General features: G+C 42.1%; 1 protein-coding gene and 1 long non-coding RNA gene across 3 annotated transcripts in view; one reads left to right on the top strand and one right to left on the bottom strand.

Annotated features, from left to right (window-relative positions):
- On the bottom strand, positions 1-1361 carry LOC306827621. Its single transcript, XR_013779650.1, has 3 exons — positions 1227-1361; positions 1008-1093; positions 1-238 (listed from the first exon to the last, which is right to left on the bottom strand). It is a non-coding gene; the product is annotated as an uncharacterized lncRNA (long non-coding RNA).
- A 132-nt stretch (positions 1362-1493) lies between these two features.
- Positions 1494-26310, top strand: part of notch2 (notch receptor 2) — a 44636-nt gene continuing 19819 nt past the window's right edge. For both annotated transcript variants that reach the window (XM_079349523.1, XM_079349522.1), the window contains exons 1-2: positions 1494-1829; positions 14944-15025. In XM_079349523.1, the coding sequence (XP_079205649.1) occupies positions 1757-1829; positions 14944-15025 (155 nt within the window). In that variant the 5' untranslated portion in view covers positions 1494-1756. The remainder of the gene's footprint in view (positions 1830-14943; positions 15026-26310) is intronic.

Raw genomic sequence — 26310 nt, 5'->3', positions numbered from 1 at the left:
GGTACATCAACAAAAACAACATCTGACCAAATGACTGAACTGCATTTGTTGTGGTGCCAGCACCTGACACCCAACCAAGCATGAAGGCGAGAGTTTGACATTGGCCACGGCAACAAAAGCTTTGTCAGTACGGACCCCTGAAGAGATCAATTTGCTCCCCCCGTTTCCAGGCCTTTCAGCAGGGTTGAATAGAGGACAGAGGGCCGGTCGCAGCAGCAGGAGGCTTGGCAATGTTTCTCTAACGGGGTGTAAAGACAAACAAATCACAGGGATGAGGAGGCCTTGTTATTGTGATGAGCCTGTGATTTACACCTGGATCATTCCAGCTGATAACAGATAATTAGTTTGGGATTACTCTAAAGTTTTGGTAAACTTGCTTGCCTGTCTGTGGATGATTGAAGAAAGTTAAAGGCAGTGTAGCAGTTACCATTTGTTCACTAATAAAAAAACAACAATTATTGTGTAATACATTTCCTACGTTGAGCAACAAGAGAAAATGATCTTTATGATCTCTTGATTCCAAAGTGATCTTATAATTGTGTCTTTTAAAAACTTTTTAAAAGGACAAGAAAAAAAATCCCAAATGGCTGATTTCAACATTTGAGGACCAGAATTTCATTGCTGAATGAACATTAAATAACCTTACTAGGTTTGTTGTGGTAATATTTTTTTTGCAAATAATTGTCAATCAGCCAAGAAGGCTAAATTGTCAATCTTCTCGGTGGCCTGTAGGCTTGTAGGCTTGTAAGTAAAACAATAGTGTTCCTAGCTCTGGTGACTGTGATTTTAATTACCGTATGTTATGTTTGGTAACCTACTCTTCATATGACCATGTTATGTAGGCTTAAGTAAAGACTTTAGGTCTTGTCTTGAATTTCTCCCACATATTCCATTGTGCACACTCAAAATAACATTAGGTATTTGGGTATTTTACATATACATACAAAGAATAAGTGAAATGCTCAATGTGTGGCTTTAAATCACCCTTGAACTCATTCTGCACCCACCTTTGTGTCTATTAGGCTTTAAAGTCAAACTTCACATGCCCCTGTATCGCCTGAAAACTCAACACTGGAAAACCTGGGCACATAATCTGGCACAGAAGAACAGTTAAAAGAACAAAATAAGTAAAGAGTGGGTGTTAAAAGACGTATAAGGGAAAAAACATGTAGTACACAGGAGGAGAGAAAAAAAAAATCATTGAACGGGTTAATTTTGAGTCATACCAAGCTCCGAGAAGTAGAAAAATGAGAAAAAAAATTCCTCCGCCTAAACGACAGAGAGAAAGAAAACTTTACTTCCAGTATAAATGTGGGTTGTGTTCAGGTTTGGTTTAACAGACGTAACAAGTAATGCGATATTTACGCGACAACAGAAACCAACAGTTTGATATCAGCTTTACAAAGTTTTTTTTTTTTTTTTTAACCATCTTTTCAGCCAACAGATAGATCCGCGCTGACTTCAGCGGAAGGATATGTGTGTCTACGCTCAGTGTGACTTCAGTAAGTGCTCAGCGGAGAGGTGGAGGACTTTTCCTATCGCCGTCTTTAACTGATTGAAGATCAATTAATGTGTATTTGAAAGCGGTTTAATGGAACAACTCGTAAAATATGGCTGAAATCTTGTAGTTTCGGCACTCCGGGTACTTTCCCTCTTAATTTCGCGTGACCCATTTTTCAACGAGACATTTTTGAGAACTAAGCTGACTGCTTCAACTTTTTGGGACTGGCGACCTTATGTGGATTTTACTAAAAATATGGAGCACTTTCCCGGTTTCTCCTCGGGCAAATCACTAGTCCTGGTCTTCTGCTTCATCCGACTGTCTTTGGGTAAGTTTCTTTTTTTTTTTATTGATAAAGCTTCATTACGGTTCTTCCAGATGATTCATAACTCGTCATGGTCACGTTTTGTCGCGGGGCAGACGCAGCAGCATCTCTGCTTGGTGGTGTTTGACTTCTATCAAGGTGTGGAAACTGAACATGTTACCGGTAAAGACAAAGATATCACAGAGTGAAAACGAAAGGTGGAGATGGAAAGAGGATGTTCCATGAGATAGAAAAATAATGCACACACCGAATACACTTAACGTGTGTTTCACTGTGACAGATTTATTCTTGATCATTTAGATACACTTGTGATTTGTGTCACCTATAATAAAGTTTACATAACGCCATTTAAAGTATAATAGTGTTTGAGTGTCTCTCTGTAAAACTTACTTTTATTGTCTTTCTTCGGTGGTATTTTGCTTTATGACTAGCCTACTATTAAAAGGCTATACATTTCTGGGCCTTTTATTTGTCCTACATTTTAATTAATGACAGTAACAGGCCACTCGATCTGTGTCTGATTCAGAGGGCTTTAGTCTGGTTATGATGGGAAGTGTAGTCTTCTTCTGACTGTCACATCGCTGCCCAGATGTTGAAAAGCGAGAGCAAGAAAGAATTCAAAATGGACACCTACAATATGAAGACTGCTCTGACTGTAAAGGAGGGTGGATTTTGGGTTTAAAAAAAAAAACAACAACCCAGCATCATCTTTGTGGTTTAGTGAGTTTTATGAGGAACCAAAAATATGTTTCCTTTTCAAGATTCTACCTGCGTACTACATTTAACAAAAACTATTAATGATGGGTTTTTATTTTAACTACACTACAGGGAAACAAGTGCACATTCAGAGGATGCTCAAAAGAATGAAGAAAGATTGTTAGGCATTAAATCAGACACAGTCACTGTGCACTTGTCAAAGATTTCTATCACCATGAACACTATTTCAAAATAGCATATAAAGGCTGGTTTGCATTCAATAAAGCCCTTCATAGTTTCCACAGACAATTATTGTGTCAGCTCGCAGGAGACGAGAAAGTACTCTGAAGAAAGTGTTTTTGTCTCGCATAGAAGTTTAAAACAAACAGAACTAAATCGGAGCTCTGACGCTCACACAGCTCATATGTTAGTCTGTCTGTGTGCACTGTTTTGTTTTTCATGGACGTCTCCAGTCATGAAACTTGCATGCATGTGGACACTTAAAAACATCTTTTCAAACTTTGTTTTAATGATCTAGTCCTGATCACTGTCATTTAGTGATGCATGCTTATTTCTCCCTGAGTCTCACTGCATTGATGGATTAAACCCTGTTTAAACATCTTTTGAAGTGTGTTTTGCATCGTAAAAGTGTCGCTGACATTTTAATACCTCTGTACTCTCTCAGAAATGAGACAGAGCCTGCTGACTTTTCGCGCAAGGTTGACAAGACAGTGAAATTGATTTCCATCTCGCACATTTCTCAGCCTCTTCGCTCAGAGTTGACAGATGCAGCCCTACTCCGATGTTCGTTCTCAAGTTTTTCATGGACTCCAGCAGGTGACTTGTGAACAGAAAAGTTAACACAAAAGAAGTAAAAGGACAATGTGAAGTGCTGCAGGCGGTGCAAGGAGAGGCAGTGGAATGTTGTTGGTGTTTGACATTCCTCCCCCCTCTCTGTTCAGCCTCTCTATTAGACACACACACACACACACACACACACACACACACACAGACGCACACACACACACACACACACACACACACACACAGACGCACACACACACCATGATTTTCTCAGCCTATGTGATAGTAGAGTTGGTTGTTTTTTCATTTGAACGGATGGCACGTTAAAGGGTTAAAGGTGTTACTTAACTTTTTTTAGGTTTCACTGTCGTGTAGAAGAGGTTTTTATTTTTATTTTTTACAAATTCTCTCATATTTTGTTCTGCTAACCAATTTTTGTCCCCTGCAACCACTTTTAACATTAGGACACAAAGAGCATAATTTGCCCCTAGAAATACATTCATGTTAGATATATGTTGCATTAGTTGTTTTTTATTACAGACCGAGGATATTGTTTTGTTTTTTTAAATGTGACTTGTTGGATTGATTTTTGAGGGAACAAAGGAGACATTAACAAAACCGGCACCGCTGATTATCTGACCCAAGTATCGTCGGCTTTTTCCAACTTTAGTGGTGATTGGATATTCACTCCCGTTAAGATGTTGTTCCACACCAGCGCATGGAGCCAATGTGGAGAGAATGACAACGCATGTCGGTGCTTGTGTGCAAAATCCAAAATACAGAGCAGATCAATGTTATATTGAGAATTAATGCATCCCTACTATAAATACATTGCAACAATGGTGAATATTAAGACGGGCAGTCAGATGAACTTGATTATATAGGACTTACTTTTAAAAATCTGCGTACATAACAGACAGTTATTATTCCAACATCAACTTCACAAACAAAATCTTTAAATCTTTTGTGAATATCAAGTTTGCTGTAATTGATCAATACATTGAAAAAAACAGTGAGCTTGTATGTTTCACCCATCCAATGACAGCACACAGGTGAGTTACAATTCAGCGACTGGACGGGATTCAAACTGGTGAATATGACGGATGTGGCTGGCGCGGTGAAGATGATCAATTATACGTATAGTGAGACAAAGTGCAGCCTCTCCCGCGGTCACAGAGCCTCTTTTATGTTGGACAGGCATGGTAAGCCTCTGCTAGCGTTCGATAGCGTTGCTCTGAATGTGCGCTTTTGGAGGCGTGGCCCAGTTTGAATGCTGTGTTTACAAGCTGCAACAAAACAACGCTACCGACAGCCTGTCAAAGACGACGAGTCCCTCTCAGTGCCGCCGACTATTTAAATGTTCATCTGATCCTTGAGGAAGGGCAGGTGTCATCTCGGTGACACACGACATCATAGTGGTACCCCCTCGGTGTGGGCATGTGGGTGGTTGCATACATTTACCCTGTGCAAACAGCAGACTGCTGACATGCGTGTGTGTATGTATTTGTGTGTGGGTGTTTATTGTATTGTGGACACAAACTGACAAAGGCAAGCAATTGTGCAGTGCGTGGTTTACTTGCATCTGACCCAAACTGAAGCCTGGTGTGAAATGTGATTTATCTGTGCCATGCTTCACCATGTGCACCGAAGACAAAGATATTTATTGAGCTGCCCACAACGCTGCATGAGTTAGTGACCACCAGCTCGGCCCACTGCCGTGTGGCTGTTTCATTAATGTGCCATCTTCTCTCTGAGATTTCCCTTTTTGTTTCTTCTCTTCTCTTCTCAGCGGCTCCCCTGCAGTCTCTGTCTTGTTAAACCTTGTGTTGCATCCGTGGGGTCATGTTTCAGGTTATATTCTGTGCAGACTGTTTACTAGTGTAGTAAAATTATCAATATATTCTCCCATATGTTTCCCTCATTGTTGGTCGCCACGGGTTAGAAAAAGTCAATAATGTGAAGAACGGCTTCTCAGACAGTGAGGTTTTGAGAGACTGCACTCCAGATGTAGGTGCGTCTGAATTTGGACGCACACGTACAGTGTGTGTGTGTGTGTGTGTGTGGGTGTCTTTGTAGCTGTGTTAGTTTAGGATTGATTTAAACCGAGCTAACGAGGTGAGAGTCACTGTTGACCTGTAAACATTTAGTTTCACAGTGCTGATGCACCGCTCGGCATGTTTCACCAGTTGGCTCTTACTTGCTTTGATCCACAAGCATTAAATAAATACCAGTGAAAATGTGAATGAAGTGAGGTGCCTGCCCTGCGTGAACCATGTGCGCTGTTACTATAGAAGGTGGTGTTTGCGGCTGTGAAGGTCGAGGGGATTACAGAGCGCTGTGTATGCACTGTTGAACAGGTTAGCAAATTAACAGGGAATTACTTTAGCCTGCATTCCTTGGCCAACACAGCCCCGTAATCCTGGAGACATTCAGGCAGGGCGCATGGAGTAATGAAGCAAGCACATTAGGCTGGAGAGGGAAGGAAAGGACTTTGTTAAGGACTTGCAGTATTCATTAATTCTGGTTTAGCAACCCTGTGTAGTTCCTTGCTTTTTTTTTTGTTTTTTGTTTTTTTTTGGTACTTCAATTTGAATATTTATTCAATTAACTGTTTTGTTTTTTTCATTGTTATTATTTGGAAAGTTCTGTGAATTCGAATTGAAATTGGAAACGGTGCAGATGACAACCGAGGAGTCTGCTCCTATTGAAACCTAAAGAGTATCAGGGAAAAGGAGAGAGACAAGTGTTTGATCAAACCAGGTCAGGCCGGACCTCTTGCAATGTTGATTTAATTAAACATCTTAATATGCGAAAAAAACATGTGCATCAATGTTTGTTGTTCAGATATTATCAGTGGTTCCTTCCTCTAGAAGTAAAGCACATCTTTACTAAGTCACTGTAATGAGTCACAGCACTTGATTTGAAAAACATCTGAGTCAACAGAAACAGGTAGTTTTTGTGCACCATGTGTGTCTGGACTTGTAAAACCAAAATATTGATATGGGCTAATGTGCTGCGATCATTATTTATTATCTCCCTTACAAAGCAGGGTAGGTTCAACTGTATTGCCAGTAGCTGTTTGTATGGAGAAGATTTAAGTACGTTTTTCATTCTTCTGCAAGCTCAGGACATGTCGTTGGATAAACGTCTGTTCTTTAAATTAAATTATAAACACCTGATCATCAGTCCACTTGAATTTGCAAGCATCTCTTTTTGATTTCCTTCTGTAAACTACTGAAGCAGTAGGCCTATACTATAGCTACTGAACGAACGAGTGGAGTTACAGTGTGACTCACTGAGCAGCTGTCTGAAGCTTTACTTATAAAACACACTATACGTGGATACGTCTTTACTGAATTCAGCAGAGAGGTGCTTCTGTCATCTTCTGAGCTCGTTTACAGGTTGAGTGTATTTTTTTTTTCCATGGAAGCGTCATTCGGTGCCGGCACGGACAGCACACAGGCCTTACACGCTACTGTAACATGTGCAACCATACACGCATTGGCATGGAGCATGTGATGATATATTGCCATGTGGACGCACTCACACTGACCAGACAGGTCAGCTTTCATTTTTAAATGAGACTCTTTTTTTAAGTGCTACAACAAGCGAGCAGTTGTAAGAGCTGGAGTGATTTCGGGATAATTACTGTGGATAAGGGATCTTTGTTCACCACTTTTAGTCTTTTTTTTTTTTTTTTTTTTTAAAACCAAATCGCAACAAAACAAGTCTGTGTTTCTCTACCTATGTCATATCTCTGTTTTCCACTTTGTGACCTCACACGGTGGGGCAGGTCCACATACAGCTGGTGTTACAGAGGTGCAATGGGTTAACATGAACAAAGTATGAAGGTTGGATTATGTTCAGTAATGCAGGCTCTGTTGCATTTAAAACGCCTCAATAAAATCAAACAGCCGGGCTTGAAACATCCAGACGAATCACAAACGTTAGCTGTTTCTGTTGGCGCTGATCAGAGTCTTACAGCACGTCTCCACCCTCCACACTGACCTGAGATATTGAAGCATTCAAGCCTCTGCTGGGTTTGTCTGCTGTTTGTGTGGGCCAGTAAAGCTTCCCTCAGGGTAATTGTGTTTAGTTTGAGCCTCATCTCCCTCCTTCCATGCTGAGCTAAGGGTATTTTATTGCAAGTTACCATGGCGACTATTTAGCCTGCTGGATATAGAGGCTTGTACGGCAATTCCAGGAAATGGGGTTACTTCCTCACTCAGCGCGAACAACTTCCTGCCTCTGCAGTATGGATGTGTGCCAGGGCTCGGGGACACCCATTCGTGTGCAGTCTTTGTCTGCCGTTTCGTAATTACTTCCCCGTCTCAATCCTCGGCTATTAGTTCAAAGCCCATCCACCTCCCCGCCTCTCTGACTGTCTCTTTTTCTTCTCGTGACGTGGCTCGATCTCTCGAGGGACCCTCTGTGGTGTTGGTGACATTGCAGTGGCGGGTGCTGAGGGAGGAAGCCAGCTTAGCACAACAACCAGACTCGCCCTCTGATTTTCAGCGCTGTCTGCTTTAATCATTCAGGGCCTTTATTTCTGTATTTTACTCACACAGCTCAGTGCTCATTTTGACAGACTAATAACTTGTTAGATTTCGTTTTGAACAAAAAGCGATTTCAAACTAAATTGGCTTGGACTGATTTTAAAAGGTTTAATAACAAAATAATAGTATTTGTTATTAATTGTGTTGCTGCTATTAACCATTTTATTCAAAGAAAACAGTCCTCTACGGATAAATAGAAGTTTGTGTTAGAACATCACTGTGACATATTTTAAATGTGTCTGAAGTATTTCTGTTGAAAAATGACAGCCCTTCTACTCACCTATCTTAACAGCTGGATTGCCACATTAATGCACCGTGGCAGTTTGGCAACGATTAGCCAATCATGACTCAGCAGCCAGCTCATGAGGTAACAAAATGAATACAATTGGATCAGCCGGTGATATCAAAAAATGACATTATTATTGTTATTCGTTCCTTTGGCTTTCACCTTTTATATTAGAAGACTTATGGTATCATTTCATATAATATTAACACATTATAGGTCACAAAACTTCGCCAATTATTCACATTCTACAATTAACAGATTAGAAATGTCCTTTAATTTCCCTGAAATTCCTGTAATTACAAAGACATGCGTGCTTGTAGCTGTTGCTGCTCTGTCGGTCGGCTGGCTCCTAAAGCTGCTGACAACATGTGTCTGAAGTAATATGGTAAAAGAGAGACGCAGGACTTAATGTTTTGCTCTTTCATACAGTTTAGACTTTATCGATATGAAGTAGGCCTCCAGCTCATGTCAGGAGAGAAGGGGATGTCACCTGGTCTTATTGTTTGCATCCTGACCTGCAGGCTGTGTGCTGTGAGCCCTGCATGTAATATTGAAGTAAACATCATTTAAATAGTCTAATGTAATAAGCTTGAACCTGGAAATGTTTTCTGTAGATAATCACATGAGGGCCGAGCAGCACACATTTTAACCGTCAGTAGTTGCTTTCAATTTAGCCCATGAATGTGGAAACCCCCTTTTTTTTGCCTAACTTGCTAAAAACTTAAATGAAAAGTATTTTGGGGTTTAAGCCAGATGTTTTTTTAGCACCTGAGAAGGTAACAGGTGGATGTCTAGAATGACCTCGATCTCTAAAAACAGGGAGGTCAGTTTTTATTAGCTACAACAGCTACACCCAGTTTGTGTTACATGTGTAATTAAGCTTTCTGGTTTGCCTTATATACTGTATAGAATATACTAATGTACCTGAATATACTCACTATAGAGGTGTGACTTCTCTGTTTATGGCTTCAGCTTCATTCAACATACACGCGGCGCAGCGAGCCGGATAATTGCAACAACATCTGCTTTAGGGTAGCTATGGTAACTCTCTAGGGACAAATAACTCCAAAAGAAAAGGTACACTTACAAAAAGAACAACATAGGATCATAGAAATACTAGTTGGGTCATTAACCACATCACTTTCAAGCACAAGGAGAAGCCGGCTGAGACAAACAACAGTCACACTTCACATCGTGTTTCACCAGCGGGGAAACTCATTCGCCACCTGGTCAATTCATACAATACAGCAAAATCATATATATTATTATATTATTATACACAAACACCAGTGAAACTGTTTGAGAGATAACTTACAGCCAGGAATCCGAGCCACAACTCAAAATGTTCATATGAATATCTGATGAGCCAAGGAAACACTAAGGCTGCGTTCACATCTAAACCGTTTGGTCACTATAAACAAACTGTGGTGCGCTTTGTTGTATAGTTTGTGTGGTGTGAATGCACAAACCAATCCCTGGTGTGGATCAACAAAACAAGCTCTGGTCCGCTTCAGTACCTGGTTCTCTGTTCGCTTCCAAGTGCACCAAAGTTCAGTTTGTTTTAGGTGAGAAACCAGAAAAAATCCAAATCTATCTTCTTTGAGGTTTTTTTTTTTTTTTTTTTTTTTTTTTTTTTTTTAGCAATGCAAACAACACCAGCCTTCGTGTAGGTTTACGTGCTGATGTCTGCTCATGTGGTTAGACATCACTCCGGTTGAGGCCGGTTTAACCTGACACAGCCCACATATAATTTGTCTCCCTTTTGTAAATGAAAATAGAAAAAATGCCGACTATAAAAATGTCGGCAAGTCGGGCACCCAATTCTCTCGCCAATTTTCACCCCTAAATCGAGTCCCCCGAACTGCATCTGTGAAAGCGACCTCAGGCATCACTAGTCGCTGACTGAAGCAGCTTTTGAGTCCATCAGAAACAGTGTGCAGAGGATTGTAATTACACATTTTAGTTCTGCCCAATTTTAGTTTAGTCTTTGTCCTCTTCTCAGAGTCAGCTTTTTTTTATCAGCTGATTGATCCTATTTTTTATCACCCACAGCGACGCTGCCCTGGGAGCAGTACCCGAGTAATCGTTCATTAAGTAATAAGAGTAAGAGAGCATTTAGATCACCAATTGCACCAAGAGGGATTAATGAAGTTATTTGAATTGATTACTGTAAATGCCCCTCTCTAATATCTGAATCAGGTATCTGTGGCAATGGACGGATCTATACGACGGTGTTCTTTAACATTCTGTTCTTAGTGCAAGGACGTGCGTGTTTCTACTGCACCGTCATCAGCGAAGGCTCGCTCCGTCTAACGGGCGTCACTGTTTAAAAAACAATAATCAGTAGCCTACTGAAAATGATTTTACTTTCTATGAGTGAAACACCTGTCGCTTCCTCAGGTTCACCTTCATAATCACATCAGGACACACGGGACGATCATCACAATATAGATCATTCCAGTTCATATTACTGTCACTTAATAGCACTTTCTAGATAAAACCGATGGAGTGCTTTAAATGATTTCATTGTTATATGCCGTGCACGTACACACAGCTTGTAGTGAACAAGGTTTCCCAGGGACAGCAAAGAGTCATGCTATGAAATATTGTCCTGTTTTTGTATTCTACTTACACACACGCACACACACACACACACGCACACACACGCACACGCACACACACACACGCACACACACACACACACGCACACACACGCACACGCACACACACACACGCACACGCACACGCACACACACACACACACACGCACACACACATGAAGTGTGCAGAAAAGGAGTTTTAACCAGGGAGGGGGAAACAATGCTGCTTATTTGGTCGGCTCACTTTATATTTCTCAGCTCACACTATCTGTCTGTAGTTTCACTGTTGACTTTGGCGATTGGGTTTATCAAGGCTATCATTCCTGGGAAAAGTTTCACTCCACGGCTCATTGATAATGAAGTGTGAGAACCATCAGGTAGAAACCATCCAACACAGGTGATGTTGCCATGATTGACCAGTGAAAAGGCTTTTTAGAACCATGTGTGGACATAACATTTGTTTTACTTAAAAGAGACTGCTTACAGTATTTCCACATTTATATTGGGGAATAGGGAAAGGGGGGGGATCTGGAAAGATCATTGTGTCTGGCATTACGACAGCCTGCATGGGAAACTCTTCAAATTGAGGAGAAAATATTTTGTCCGATCTCTGCTTTCTCACTTCCACCTCATCCCTCCCTCTGCATAATTCTTCCTCCTTCCATTTACTGTACTCTTGTTTGCAGATTTTGTCTGCTCGCTGCTTCAGTTGATATTCGTATCCTGACAAAACCAAAGGCTGTATTTCCATGAGTTACTGGACAGAAATCAAATTGGATTTTGATGCCTGATTCAAAGCAGATCAAAAGTGCATTCCTCATCAACTTGAGTCCCAATAACACCTACAGTGAAACTCCACTTTGTTGCAGGTCCTTCTGCTCATGTGCAGATTTTCTGTGCTCAACACTGTGTAATTATGTGTAGCCTCCCAGCTAGCGAGTCAGTTCAGTTCAGTATAGAAATAGTCCCAAAATAGAACAGTATTTTCTGTGGTCTCTTATTCTGCAGCAGTAGTCTGACACAACTGAGACTTTACTGCTGTGTGTGTGTGTGTGTGTGTGTGTGTGTGTGTGTGTGTGTGTGTGTGTGTGTGTGTGTGTGTGTGTGTGTGTGTGTGTGTGTGTGTGCATGCTTGCTGAGATTATGGATTTCACAGTAGTTTATGTTTGGTATCCCCATGTCTAATGGACTATGTCTGTTAGCCAGGCTTTATGGAATTAGCTTGTCCTCGCTCTCGAAGCAGAGCAGTTCAAAAACCAGACGAAACGAAGCGTTCAACTTCGTACACCATAAGAAAACAACAACAACAACAAGTTGGATTAAAGTTCATGAAGTGTCTTCACTCTGAATTTGAGTGACTCTGTGATTCATCTCGAGGCAGGAAGTAACAACACTGCTGAGTGCACTTCCTTTTAATGCAATGACTGGTTTGTATAGACATTGTTGCCACTTCCTTGAAATCAGCTGACCTCCATTTAGAAAAAAAGAGCTTTAGTCTACTGCAGTGTGTGTGTGTGTGTGTGTGTGTGTGTGTGTGGGGGGGGGGCGCATCACATTACCACTTAAATATCAGAGACCATAAATAAAGTCTAGAGTGAAAGAGTAAAATTGTGCAACCATAACGATTATCACGATAAATGTTAAATCATTGGTTCTTTCAAATTGAAAAGCTGATTGAAAGTGAAAGTTGAAGAGACCTGGTTAATGGTTGAATTATTCTTTATTGTTAGTTTACTGGCCTGCTGCTTACTGAGGGTCCACACTGTACACTGTTTATATTATTTATCCTCATTTCTTTCCTTTTAGTGTTTTTTAACGGGTCATATTGTGTCAAACAGCCAACAGTCTGTCGTGTTGCACGTTTAGCGTCACTCGTCTTCTGCACAGTAGAGCATGCTACACCTTTTTTGTCGGACTGTAAATATCCAACTGAGCTGCAGCTGAGCATCCTCTCGTCGTCTTGTCGACGATGTTTTCTCCGCGCTTTGAGCTAACAGGTTCAACACTAACTTCAGCTGTGTTTTCATTCCACACCGAACGTCTGTAAGCCCGCCTACCCGTATCTAGGGCTGAAACGATTCCTCGAATAACTCGAATAATTCGATTACAAAAATTCATCGAGGAATTTTCGCTGCCTCGAGGCTTCGTTAAGTTGTTTTTTTTTGCGTCATCAAAACTTTGGTATGAGTATAAAACACGTTTAATGTAGCTGCAGCTACCTGCTCCTCTCTCTTACAAACAGACACTTCAACACGCACACGCGAGCGCGGCGTGCCCCTTTTAACTTTTAGTCAGCACACAGTTGATCCGTGATCAATACGACCGAGTCGGGAACACGTGATCCGGTCAAACGGTCGGCTTTTCTCCGTTCACTCTCTCCGTGTTTGCAGCTAACATAACGATAGCAGCGTCCTCACAGTCTCTGTCATAGACGCGTCTATGGTCTCTGTAGTCTGTGAGCGCGCTGCAGGAGCAGACAGAGATACACTTTTAACAATATACAGGCTGATTATATGAAAGGTCTGATGTCTTCAAAGCTAAATCAAGAGATAACTTGTTTGTGGAATAATAATTTAGCAAATATATATTTAAAGTTTCTCAATTTCCTTATCTGACATAATGATTGATTCTGTGATTGATTCAACAGAACATAATGCTTTCTCAATTAAATGTACTGTAACAGATGTGTAGGCTACACAAAACACTATTTGTTATTTCAGCCATTAAAACGTGTTAGGCCTGTATTTTTAATTTACCTGCCGCCTTGACCAGTGAATCAAAAAGTGAATTTGGGACCCTGTCAGTAATATGGTGAGCATCATCAGCAGCTGTAGAGCAGAGGTGGTTGGCTGTAACAAGCAGGCGTTTCCATGGTAACTGCAAAGAAGCAGGTTTGTAGGGACGACCCAAGGCGAGTTAAACCTTAATTAAGCAAAAGTATGATCTATTCGATTACTCGATTAATCGACGGGATATTCGATAGAATACTCGATTACTAAAATATTCGATAGCTGCAGCTCTACCCGTATCCCTGCGACATGATTGGACCTCTTTTTCTTCTTCTCTTTAATGTCAGGTGGCAACTAGCATTTCATGCGCATTTGCGCCCCCTTGTTTCCCCCCCAGTGGTTGTGTGGTGTAATTACAAGTTCAATTCTATCAAACTTTTTTTTATCAAACTTTTTTTTGTAGGAAAAATGATATTGCGATAATTATCGTTATCGTTTTATCACCCTGGCCTATTTAGGATTAATGATAGTTGGTCTCACACTCTTAACAGTGGAGTCTTTCATATGACTACCATACCACATTGATAAATACAGTCAGAGAATGCCACACTTTAAGCCGGCATGGTGTGTGTGAAGGCCACTCGAGCCATGTGTCTCCAGCAACTTGAAAGCCACACAATAGCTGATTTGTTTGGCTATGAGGGTTTCAGTGGCGGGGAGATAGTTGGACTTTGTTATCTTCTTCGAGATTAATTTCTGTCTGCCTTCCTCTCCAGCCGCCCCGTGACTGCTGGGTGATTTCAGGCTGGCCTCGCATATTTGGCAAGATAGGTGGCAAGCCTTCTGCAGCAGAACGTGAAGACGATTACATCGGGCAGACACTCTGACCATGGGATACGCACCATGATACAGGGGCCATTGATAAATACTGCCATACTGTTTGGAAGAAAATGTATGAGCTTTAAAAACATCTCATTTTAAGGGAAACAAACAGAGGTTGAAACAAACGTCAACACATGCAAGAAAGAAAACAAACAAAAAAGGGTTTTGCAAGGGTGAATTAAATAATAAAGGGTTATTAAATAATAAAAGTGGCATCTCCAATTTCAAGGCAGACCCTGTTTAGCTGACTTCATAGCATTAGAGTTCGTGTAATAGAACAAGAACGAAACATTGTGCACAACAAAGGACTTTCAAAATGAGCAAAAACATCCATTTAAATAAGGAAACATCTCTGAAACTGTATCATCTTTGACGGTATAAAGGTCTAAACAACGTCCTTACTCAACATCATGTGGTTCAGTAAAAAGGCTGTTTGATAAGATTATTAAGAAAAAATCATTTGACATGTTCTTCAGTGCACCAACTTGACATTTTGACCGGACATTGAGCAGATAAAAACCTGTCGTATTTTCTCCTCTCTAACTTCTCGTTGGTGTCTTTCAGCTCTGCAGTGTATGGACGATAAGGCTCCTTGTGTGAACAACGCCACATGTCTGACTTTGAGCAATGGCACCGAGTACTGCAGGTAAGATTTACTGTTCTTTGGTCAAACACACTTCCTATTTAAAGTCATCTTGTCACAGCGACACTGTAACCACAATGCATGTGCATCATCGGCGGCAGCAGAAACACCTCATGAGGACACTACTGGATGTGAAAGCCAGAGCTTTTTTTTTTACATCAACCGCAGCCTGTCCACGGGACCATGAGGGTTTTACTGTCTGACAGAGGAGGCTTTTATTCCCTCTTCCCTGCCTAAGTACATCAGTACTAGGAACAAACCCAATGCACACACCTCCAAGATGTTAGTTAGGACATTTCAAGGGTTTACTTACTTTGTTGCAACCTCTCGCTGCTATCCAATCTAAAGCTCTGATGCTGCCGACATGTTTAGTGATTTGCTGTTTTTGGTGGATGTCAAGAGAGTGATCAGGCGTTTTTATTACGCCCTATTTTATAACGGAAAATTCAGTGAGATTGACGATGAGAACGATGTGGGACTGGGTTGATTAAATCCAAATGACAGGCAGGCTAATCATTATTAGTGCGTTTGTTAGTGCTGGCTTTTGGTTCTTGGTGCATGCCATACTCTGGTGGGAAATAGAACCTACACGTACAGAAAGTCTCTTCTTTGAACATTGGTGCAGCCAGACCTTTTTAAAGAAAAAAAAAACCCAAAACGCTGTTGCAGTGGCCAGTCTGATGTACGCCTTCCACTCTGACAGCTTCGCCTGGTTTGTAATTAACGCCCAGCTATCTTTGTAATTGCACTGCCACTCCGGAGCCAAATTCCCAACGAAAAAACACACCAAAGCTGGTTCATGAACCTGATCATATTTCATCAAATGTTATGTGAATCACACTGCATGTCTGTTCCCAGAGCTGTAGGAATTTCAACCCTCTGCTACTTGTGTAGGGAGCGAGAAAGCAGCATTCCTCAATCATTGTTTCACCTCGTAATGCAGGTTTAAAAGAGAATCCCTGTTTATGTGCGCGTCTGTGTGAAAGTAAGAGTTATTTAATTAGACTTTTCAACATGAGGAAAAATCTGACCTCCTATGTTCATTTCTTTCTTCTTTTGTTTCACCCTAGACTGAAAGTCTCACCTTAAAGACCTTTTCATCGGCTCAAGGATAGATGTCACATGAATGATGTCATCTTGCTGAATAAAGCTAGCAGCTGGATTGTTAACTTGTGTTGCATTTCGGGAGATGTCTGTCAGTAATGAAGAGGTGATGAATCATTGGCTAAAATGACCTTTTCAAAGGCGGCTCTTAAAGATGGAGGGAACAAGGTGAGAGGACTTTCAAACTACAGGACAGGATCAAAAAGTCAAAGGTGTGTGCTTGATGTCGAAGCAAACATCAGGGTTCACTGTCACATCCAAATTAACAGCAGTCAGACTTTCATCCTGCTCAGTAATGATTTAGTTTAATGAAACTACAACAGCTTGTAACTATTATCTTCAAACTTTGAATCTTAAAAAAAAAAAATCCTTTTTCAATTAAATCTTTAAAATACTTTTTGTTTATGTATTTCCTCTCACCATTGCTCCGCCAAGCTGTCTCCACTCTTCATCAAGTAGTGAGAATCTTTTCTCTGAATTTCAGATTATGAATTTTATAGAGTAAAGTGATGATAAAAAGAGAGAGGGAGCAAAGAAAGAGAGAGGAGCCTCTCAATTCACAAAAGTCAGCTGACAGAGCGCAGGCCTACTGTTGGACTCATTAACTCATCAGTCAATTTTTCTGCCTTCTCGAGCAAACGTAAACAACTACACACGCACACACTTACACACACACACACACACACACACACACACGACAGACATACACACAAAGGACACACTTGCCCCTGTCTGGCCCCGTCTGCTCTGTGCTGCTGGTGAAAAGGCTCATTGTTTAGAATTGAATTATGTCTTCATTAGTCTGCTCAGTGTATTAAAGACAGCCGGTTGTAAGTAAACAGTCACTTTGGCTTTTTGGCTCGGACCTGCCTAATTAGGTCACATGGTTTCACGCCTCGGGTTGGACTGGGAGTAACTGTTTGATTAAAACACACGATTCATGTCTTCCTTCAGTAACAACATTGGAAGCAGTGAACACAGTTGCACGTTTGAAAGGATTGAATGCGTACTGTGCTGCTCCAGCTGGTCTTACAACAGGAGGACAATGTTCATCGTTTTTAAGTGATGAGAACATGTGTCACAGCTCCAGAGTGGAGACTGGGACTGTTTGGATTGACAACCAAACATACTTCTGCGCAGGCTGCCGTCCTTCAACTTGAGCGCTCCCTCTGCAAACTTCCTTAACATCTTTAAAACTCTTTTTTATTTTTACTTTAGTCATTTAAGGGGGGTGGAGGGAGGTTATTTTTTATCAGCTTTATGTGCTTGCATGCATTTCAGAACAAAAACGAAATGCGTCTTGAGTTGGTTCATCATGCTAACGAGCGAAGTTGAGGTGTGTCATTTTGGACAAAGGGAGAGAGAGAGTGTGTGTAGAAGAGAGAGTTCATGGGAGAGGTTGACGAGCTGACTCGCAGGGCCGGCTGCAGAGAAGCCGTCAAACCGGTGACACTGCAAGCCGTCAGCCTGAGAAAGAGGTGTGTTAAGAGTGTGTCTCTGTGGATTTTTCCTGTTTGCTGAATGAAGATCTCAGATCAAGCAGTTTGTCTTTATGTATTTTATTGCATATCGTAAAAGTTCTTTTGCAAAAAGGGATAATCAGTTACAAAAGTAACATCAGCCACAAACGCATCAAATATTCCCGGCTGCAGACCACTGTACACTTTACATTCACAGGACATATATACATGAGTAACACATTGTCATTGGCCTCGGCTCGCCCTTGTGGCTACGCCTTGTGCTAGTCGGTCAGCTGGTTAATCTCATTCATAGATGAATCTCTTTTAAGGCAATAGCAGGCAATAATACCAGTTTGTGATTTGTGCAAGTTTTTATAAAACATCTGGCCAGGTGGAAGCAGGAGAGTGAGCTCTTTCTAAGGAGGGTGCACAGTCTGTTTTGGGAACCTCTTGCATTCAGATATCAGGAAGTCGAAGTGTACATGTGTGAGACGCAGGCAAGGCCGTACAGAGAAGAAGGAGCCAAATGATGCAACAAACATCGAAGGCATCTAAGTTCAAATGAGGACGACAGACGGACAGTATTTTTCCACAACAATCTGCATGTCTCAAGTTTGTTCAGTTGGTCTTTTGTAGCTGACATCACGGTAATTTATACTTTATTGATCCCGCGAGGCGAAATTTAGTTTTACACTCTGTTTAATGGATATGAACACACACACACACACACACACACACACACACACACACACACACACAGGACCCGACATGCATTAATGCAGAGGTCTCAGAGTGATTGGGCCGCCCACAGAGGTTCCAGAGCAGTTTTGGGGTTTGGTGCCTTGCTCTAGGGTACTTTGGCAGTGATCAGAAAGGGGACTGCATGTCCATAGGATCCTGTTTGTGCATGTGTATAGTATATATCAGCCCTAGTATATGTTGCATGATTCACAGAGCGTATAAACCTATTTTCCCCTCGGGGATCAATAAAGTAAATCTTCTTCTTCTTAAATAACTGATCAGTCCAAACAAGAACAAGGCTGTACTTACTATGTTGTTGAAACCTTGTTTCCCCAACAACAGCATCTTTGTTGACTGTGGGAGAAAAAGAGTTGTTAATCATTTTCACAGCAACCAGTCACTGTCGGGCCTTTTATTTTTATTCACAAAACACGAATGTGAGGAGGGAAGAGAGTCACTGTGTTGTGTAGACCTGCTGCCCGTTTGATCTGACGGGTAGAATTTGTCCGCAGGGCAGACAGAGGAAGAGAAAGGGGCCAAAAGAAAAGAGGATGTCTTTTTGCAGGTAATTTGAGGAGGAATCCTTCGGGGCACAGCTCTTCACTGATGATGAGAGAGCAGTGGGGGGGGGACGAAGTGGAGCTGAGAGAGGAGTGTAATTTCCCTCTTGCGACGCCTCCTTCATCAAACTGTCACTCATCCATCCATGCCTCTGCTTCAGGGGGATGTCTCTGGACACAGCTCACCAGGCCTCTTAATCCTCGTCCCTACAGTTTGCTCTTATTCTACCAATACATGCTCTACACATGTTTAAGGGCTTTTGTTAACGTTGTCTGTTTTTATCTATCAGTCTCAGCATCTTTGTGTTCCCTCGTTATTAACAGAAATCTGTCTCTTGTCTCTTCTGGTTAGTAAGGCAGTATATAAAGTAGTGTGTGTGTGGGGGGGGGGGGGGGTGGATGCAGGAAAGTAGTTTAAACCAGTAACTAGTCCTCCCCAGATTTAAACTGGGGTTTGGCATGTGATTCAAACTAAAGTCAACAAACACTGGAGTAACAGATAAGGCACCCTCTGCAGTGATTTCCCGCCCTTACACTCCAGAGACTTATCTCCTTCCCACAGCTCAGCCAGCTACGCCGTCCATGTGGTCAAGACTGGAACAACGATGATAAGAGTTTCTTTGTGCACATGCTGGTGTGTGTGTGTGCTCTGTCTCCGAGTGTGTTCACTGAAAAGCCAGGGGCACCTTGAGCCTAAGGCAAGTTCACGTGCTGGCACAGTGCAGTTTTTATCTTAGTTTCAATATTTAGGAGATAGAACTGTAACTCAATGCGTCTTTTGAACAGTGTGAGAGAAGTACAGTGGATCATTCATCAGCGCGAGTCATAACTCTTGACTAAAGAGTGTTTTTTATTAGCTATTACTCAACTGTTTTATCTTTTTTTTAATGTGGAAAATGATCACTATTTCCTCGAGCCTGAGCTAGTGTCTGCTTATTACATGTCGTGTTTGAACATCAGCCCAAAGAGCTCCTCATTAACTTTGGATATGACTCTTTTTTTTATTTTTTATCTCCACCTTAAAGACAAACAAACAAAGGACAGAGCACACAGATGCACTCCAGACATTTGGAGGTTCAAGCACACATTCAGAAAGAGGAAGCCTTACGAAACAGTGAGGAATGTAGCAACCAGACCATAAACCCGCAAACAGTGAGGTGACGAGTGGCACTCTGTCACACACTGATGATGACACTATGGGGTCAAAAGTATCTCAACTTTGTCACAAGTTCACGTATTCTGTCTGCATGCATCACAGAGGTGAAGTGACGATTGGCCTTAAACAATTTTTTTCACTTATATTAAAATGTGAAAATATCAGTTTCATGCTGACTTTTACAATAAAGAAAATACAAAAATAAAAGGTGCAAATGTTAATTGTGCTAATTTCTAAATTAGTCTTGATGGAACCGTCTGTAGGAGAAAACTCTATAAGTAACTTTAATGTGCTGACAGGCCGTCGCTGGGAGACTCCTTTAAGCAGCCACAGGAGCAGGATAATGACAGAACAGCACCGAAGCTCGTCGTGCACGTCTCTCTGAGAGGGAAAATGGGTCCTGTGCTCTGTACCACAGTCCCACTCAGTCTTTTTGAACATGTTTCTAAACACAGTCTCACATTTTACCACATGTTCCGAGGTTCGGACTCCACCCTGCTCAGCGCTCCTCACACATGCTTTTCAGTCAGACCGTCTGGCTTCCTTCACTCTCCTTCACCTCTCTCATTATGCTTCTGGGTTTAATCTCCAGCTCGTTGCACTCTTTACTCAATCTGTCTTTTTCTTTATGTCTTTTCTTTCTATCTTTGACATCCCTCATGCCGCACCTCCCTCTTCTTGCATGTTTTTTTTTTTTTTTTTGCTGCCTCTTCTTCTCTTTAAAAAAATGAGAAAAAACTATTCAGAGAAGTGAGGGAGTGTGCAAAAAAAAGAAAGAAGCCAACCCACTAAAACAATGCTTTTTTGAGAAACGAAAGTAGTTTTAGAAAGAGTTTTTGGGGCTCCTGGGTCCAACTCTACAGTCAACTTTGAAGTCTACAAAGTGTCTTCCTGTTTGTCACACGTCTGGCTCTGAAATGACTGTCAAAGCTCATCTCAGCCATTCAGGTGCTGCAACATCTGAAGAAAGTGTTTGATTTACGTAAAGAATTTGTTTGCCAGACGTTTAAGTGTATTGATAACAGAAACACGTGACAATGATTTGAGCAGAAGAACTCACTCCGCCTTAGACGGAGTTGCAGAACGTATTTCCCGTAATCTATATTTCTGTTTTTGCAGATTTAAAGTGGCAGACAGCCTAAAGAGCTGCATGCCTGTTAAAGTGACCAGACCGGAGTGTGTGTGCTACATTTGAATGATCAATCAGAGGAGTCGTCGTTTCCTAACATACAGCGTGATACTTTAGAACAGCCATGCATTGAAGCAACAGCAGAGCGAGAAACTTGTTCTGAACTTGACTGGCGGTGTTCGTGCATGCACACACAGGAAAGCAGAACAGTGAATAGGCCACCTTTGCTTCAGCCAAGACAGGGAATGATCCAGGTATTGAAATGTGAGCCCCCCCCCCCCCCCCCCCGCCATCCCCCACTCTCTCTCTCTGTTTATCTGTGATGGCCGCAGGGCGAGCGCATGATGGAGTTATTAAGCGTTGCTGAGACGAGAATAAGAGGTGGTGGAGGGGGTTGTAGTCGAGGAGAAGTAGGAGGAGAGAACTGGCACAAAGGCAAAGGGGAAGTAGTGATTGGGGACAAAAATAAGCCCATGAAGGGGAGTTTGGGGACCTTGGAATTGGGAAGAAAATGTAGTTCAAAGACATTTCACGAGTGAGTTAGAATCAGTCCACCCCTCTCCGCTCTGTAAAGCCCCGACGGCCAGCCAGGACAGGCAGAGGTCAGCATGAGGTAGAAGAGTATAAGGAGTTGAGGAGAGAGGAAGGGGTGCAGTGGAGGAGGAGGAGGAGGAGGGGGGGGTGAGATGGGGGGCGCTAATGTGAACCAGCTGTAGAAACCTGACACCTCGAGAGCGGGTTTAGAAATGAGAGGTGGAGGAGTGAGAAAGAGAGGGAAAGAAGGGCTTCAGGAAATAGCAGAGAGTAAGAAAAGGATGGAGGAAAAAAAAAAAGTCAGCCAACACAAAGGATCCCATAGATGAATTTGGCTGCAGAAGTTCACTCTGTACAGCCTTGTATGAAAGTGCGGTTGACTGCACTGGTTCTTAGTGTACGTGTGCATTTATTCATTTCTTTTTTCTTTTCTTTTTTTTTTTGACTCTGTATGAAAATTCCTCCGACTTGCACCGCTCCTGAAGTTGCTTTCAGACGCAGACTCTCCCCCAGTGTGCTGCGTTGCCTCTTCCTTCAGCACGCCACCACTCCCTGACAATAATGTGAATCATGCATGGCCTCGTCTTGTTTGCTTCAGGCTTTAGTGACAAAGACGGGAGGCTAATAATGAGCTCTCTATCAGGCAGTGAAACCAGAAGGACAGGGTGGTATCGCTTCCTGACGCCTTGGCATGTGGTTCTGTCAACACTGGTTACAGAGCAATGGCTCAATGTATGTGAGCTTATTGTGTATATTTCATGTCTGCACTTTAGAAATCTGAAAGTAACAAATGCATAACTATGGTGGAGTTCGACAACTGTGTAGGACTAACCCCCCCCCCCCCCCCCACCCTCTTTATATTATCTGTTGCTTCTTCTTACAACAATAACAAGGCCAACAGAGAGACTTAGTCCAGACTCAAAAGATTTGTAATCAGGCTAAAGATTATGACAAAGCAGCAGTTTCAAGTTTCCTCTGTGTCACTGAAGTAGCGATACTTGACTTTGAAGATGAGTCTCACATGTCCTGAGATTTAACAGTGAGAATGTGTGAAATGTTCCCAGCGCAACGTAAACCTGCCATTAACCTGAACACGCTGTTCTGTGTGTGACGGCCTGCTAACGTGATGTATGTCACAGGGCAGAGGGCCGTGTCATTACTCCATGAGAGGGGGCGGATAGGTCGTCCAGGAGAGGAGGGAGAGAGAGAGAGAGAGAGAGAGAGAGAGGCCCTGATTCCCAGGACGGCCTTTTTGTTGTGATATCATGACCAAGCTGTGTTTGTGTTTGAAGTGAGGAGGGACGTCTTTGTGTTTGTGTATTTATGTGTGCGTGTGTTTGTGTATAGGCCTGTGTTTGTGGGGGGGGGGGGGGGGGGGTTGCACTGCAGACATGCTGATACAGGGACGGAGACAGAAGACGGGAGGGTGGCCGTGTCTAATCTGAGAGAGTTGAGGTCAGGAGGCATGAAGTCTGTGTTTTCTTTGAAGATCATACATCACTAATCTACCATCTGGTTTATCTGTTCACCAGCAGCACCGTCACTTTTAGACAGAGCTCGTTTTAAGAAAAACATTTCAGGGAAATAATCAGTCATTTAAAGATCAGACTGTTTATTTTTAATTTTTTTGGAACGTTTAGATGTGTTCATACGTCTTTCAACGTTATCCAAGCCTGTTTCTTTAAAGCTTGTGTGAGTCTGGCTGTAAAACAAAATAAAACTACAGTTGATGCCTCTTTATGTGCTACAAAAGCAAACTAGATCATAAGCAAAAAGACTAAGTGTTTCTATGTCGATGTTTTTCTATGCCGGGGTAGGTGTCAGACGGAGTGAGTTACAGCGTGCTGCAGGGAAAGCTTCTCTTTAATGAGAAATACATTGAACTCTTTAGACAGCAACATAAGATTTAAAAAAAAAAAATATATATACCGTAAATTCCGGACTATAAGCCGCTACTTTTTTCTCACACTTCGAGCACTGCGGCTTCTACTCCGGTGCGGCTAATGCATGGATTTTTTATGGGGGACAATGAGCTTCTGCCGCAAAAACATTTGACTTCGTCACGTCGGATCTTAATATCAGTCATTTTGCGCTTCATGCACGCACCCTCATCATGGAAAACACACGGAGAAATACATATGATGCAGCTTTCAAGTTAAAGGCGATCGACCTGGCTGTCAAAGAAGCTAACAGAGCTGCTGCACGTTGAGATGACACTGACAGCGACAACAGAGACTGAGGAAGTGAGTAATGAAGTCATTCTGAGGCAGTGAATGGATGGACTTTTTCTTGTGAAATATATTACGGTCATCTTTTTCATCAGCCGTGTTACAGACACCGTCGGCAAGGCTTCGTATTGTAACGGTTCATGTTGTAAAGTCAGTAGTTGATAATGTGTTCATAATTCCGATTATGTGGAGAGTCAGTGAATGCACCAGCGAGAACGTGTTGAGTGGCTGTATGAGAGAACGCTGGGGGAGAGAGTTGGATTGTTACGGCAAGTTATGTGTTGCTCTCTGCTGTAAACGGCGTGGTCACGGCCGACAGTGATCGGGTTATTAAAAATTATTATTTGAACGCTCTCGTCGTCCTTTAACGTCCGTACGGACGCTACAGTATTTGCGGATGTTACCGGTAGCCTACGTCTGTGTAAATAGCTTTTGTTATAGCGTGGATACCTGCGGCTTATAATCAAGTGCGGCTTATATATGTACAAATACATTTATTTACTTATTTTTAGCCGGTGCGGCTTAAATCCAGGTGCGCTCAATAGTACGGAATTTACGGTATATATATATACTTCCACATAGGGATGTCAAGATTAATCGTGAGGCAGTTGGAAATCGATTCAAAGGTGTCAAGGTTCGAATCACTTCTCTAAAAAATGAATGGCAGTAGTATGGTGAAGCGTCAGCAGCTGTAGAGGAGGCTGGTTGTAATAAGCACACGTGATCATGGCAGCTGCGACAAGACAAACAGCCCAACCACCATACATGATGCAGCATTTAATCAACAGCACAATGAGAAGCTCCAGTCACCTCCAGATTCTCTGAAAATAAATCGTGAGAGAATCGAGACACCCGCTTTGTCCACAAACTAGACCTTCCTCATGGTAGCTTTAATTAAAAACAAAACAAAGTAAGAGTCAAGTAATAAAAGGCTGTGTACTCTAAATTAACTCCAACTACAGAAACATAGTTCTCCAGTTGGTTAAGTCGACATTAAAGGATGAAGTATTGCAGTCCGAGGAGACGTATGCACGTTTTGAACAAGAATGTAGGTGTATGTTGATGTTTGGCTTACAGACAACACTTGTCCTCTGTACTGTGTCCATTCCTTTTTAAACTCAGAGGCTCCTGTCTTGCCAACTTATAAAAAAAAAACTGTGAAGAGTCCTGACTGTGTTGCTCAATATCATGGTAGTGATCCAATGAAGTGTCTTTTGTTTGTTTGTGTACTGCAGTGAGTTTCATAAACTGTATACTTTTTTTTTTTGCCAAATAATTGAGTGAGTTCGACTTTGTTGCTTGATGTTGTTTGTCCTCGCTGTAGAGACATTGGATGACTCACTCAGACGCAGCGCGGATGTGATTGATCAGTGACACTTCTGCCTGGCATGATTCATGACTATTCTTCGTTCCCATGCGCTCATAACCTAATATCTTCAAGCTGCTTCGGGGTGGGGTGGCCAATGATAAATAAAGTTAGCAAGCGTGGGACTGCATTTCAGATAATTCCCATTTCCACTGTTTTATATGGCTCATAACAGAGAACTCTGTTTTCTACTGTCTACGGTGTTCTGTTTTCACATGCTCCGGGGCTGCTTATTTGGGTAATAAGCATTGTTTCTTCATTAGAAATGGTTTTGAAAGAGGATATTTGTGTGTGTGTGTGTGTGTGTGTGTGTGTGTGTGTGTGTGTGTGTGTGTGTGTGTGTGTGTGTGTGTGTGTGTGTGTGTGTGTGTGTGTGTGTGTGTGTGTGTGTGTGTGTGTGTGTGTGTGTGTGTGTGTGTGTGTGTGTGTGTGTGTGTGTGTGTGTGTGTCTGAGTAAGTAAGAAGCCGTTCTCTGTATCTCTGCTCTCCTATTATGTTACCTGAACCCCTCTAGGGAGGCAGGTTTAGAAGCTGGTGTAAGAGGCAGCGGGTTGCTCTGTCGCCCCATGGTCCCTAGACAGGGTGTCTGCCATGTGCCCCTCACACACACAAACACACACACACACACACACACACAAACCAAACCACCACAAACATACAGTGCAACAGGCAACGCACAGGAAATGACCTGACTAATTACCTTTTTTTTGCTCAATTAAAAACAACACATCTGACCAAATAACATCTGAGGGAGAGGCTGAGAAAACTGCGGAATCGAAAGTGAGAGGGGGGGATCATTGTCTGTTAAGAGCCTGGTGGACATGTTGCGTAATGTTGTAATTTCCTCTCCGATCACTTAACTGAAATAGAAGTTTGGTATCTTTACTGTGGACTCCTTTTTAGAACGCAGTGAAACTATTCAGCTGTTTGCACAAATGTTGTCGGTCTTTTAAATTGGGAAAAAAAAAGTTTTCTGGTTCTGTCCACGTTTTGTTTTTCTGTTTCTACCC

This window comes from Symphodus melops (assembly GCF_947650265.1).
Source record: "Symphodus melops genome assembly, chromosome: 8".
In the NCBI taxonomy this organism is placed as follows: domain Eukaryota; kingdom Metazoa; phylum Chordata; class Actinopteri; order Labriformes; family Labridae; genus Symphodus; species Symphodus melops.
The sequence above is the reverse complement of the archived record's forward strand: the minus strand, read 5'-3'. Positions and strand labels throughout refer to the sequence as shown.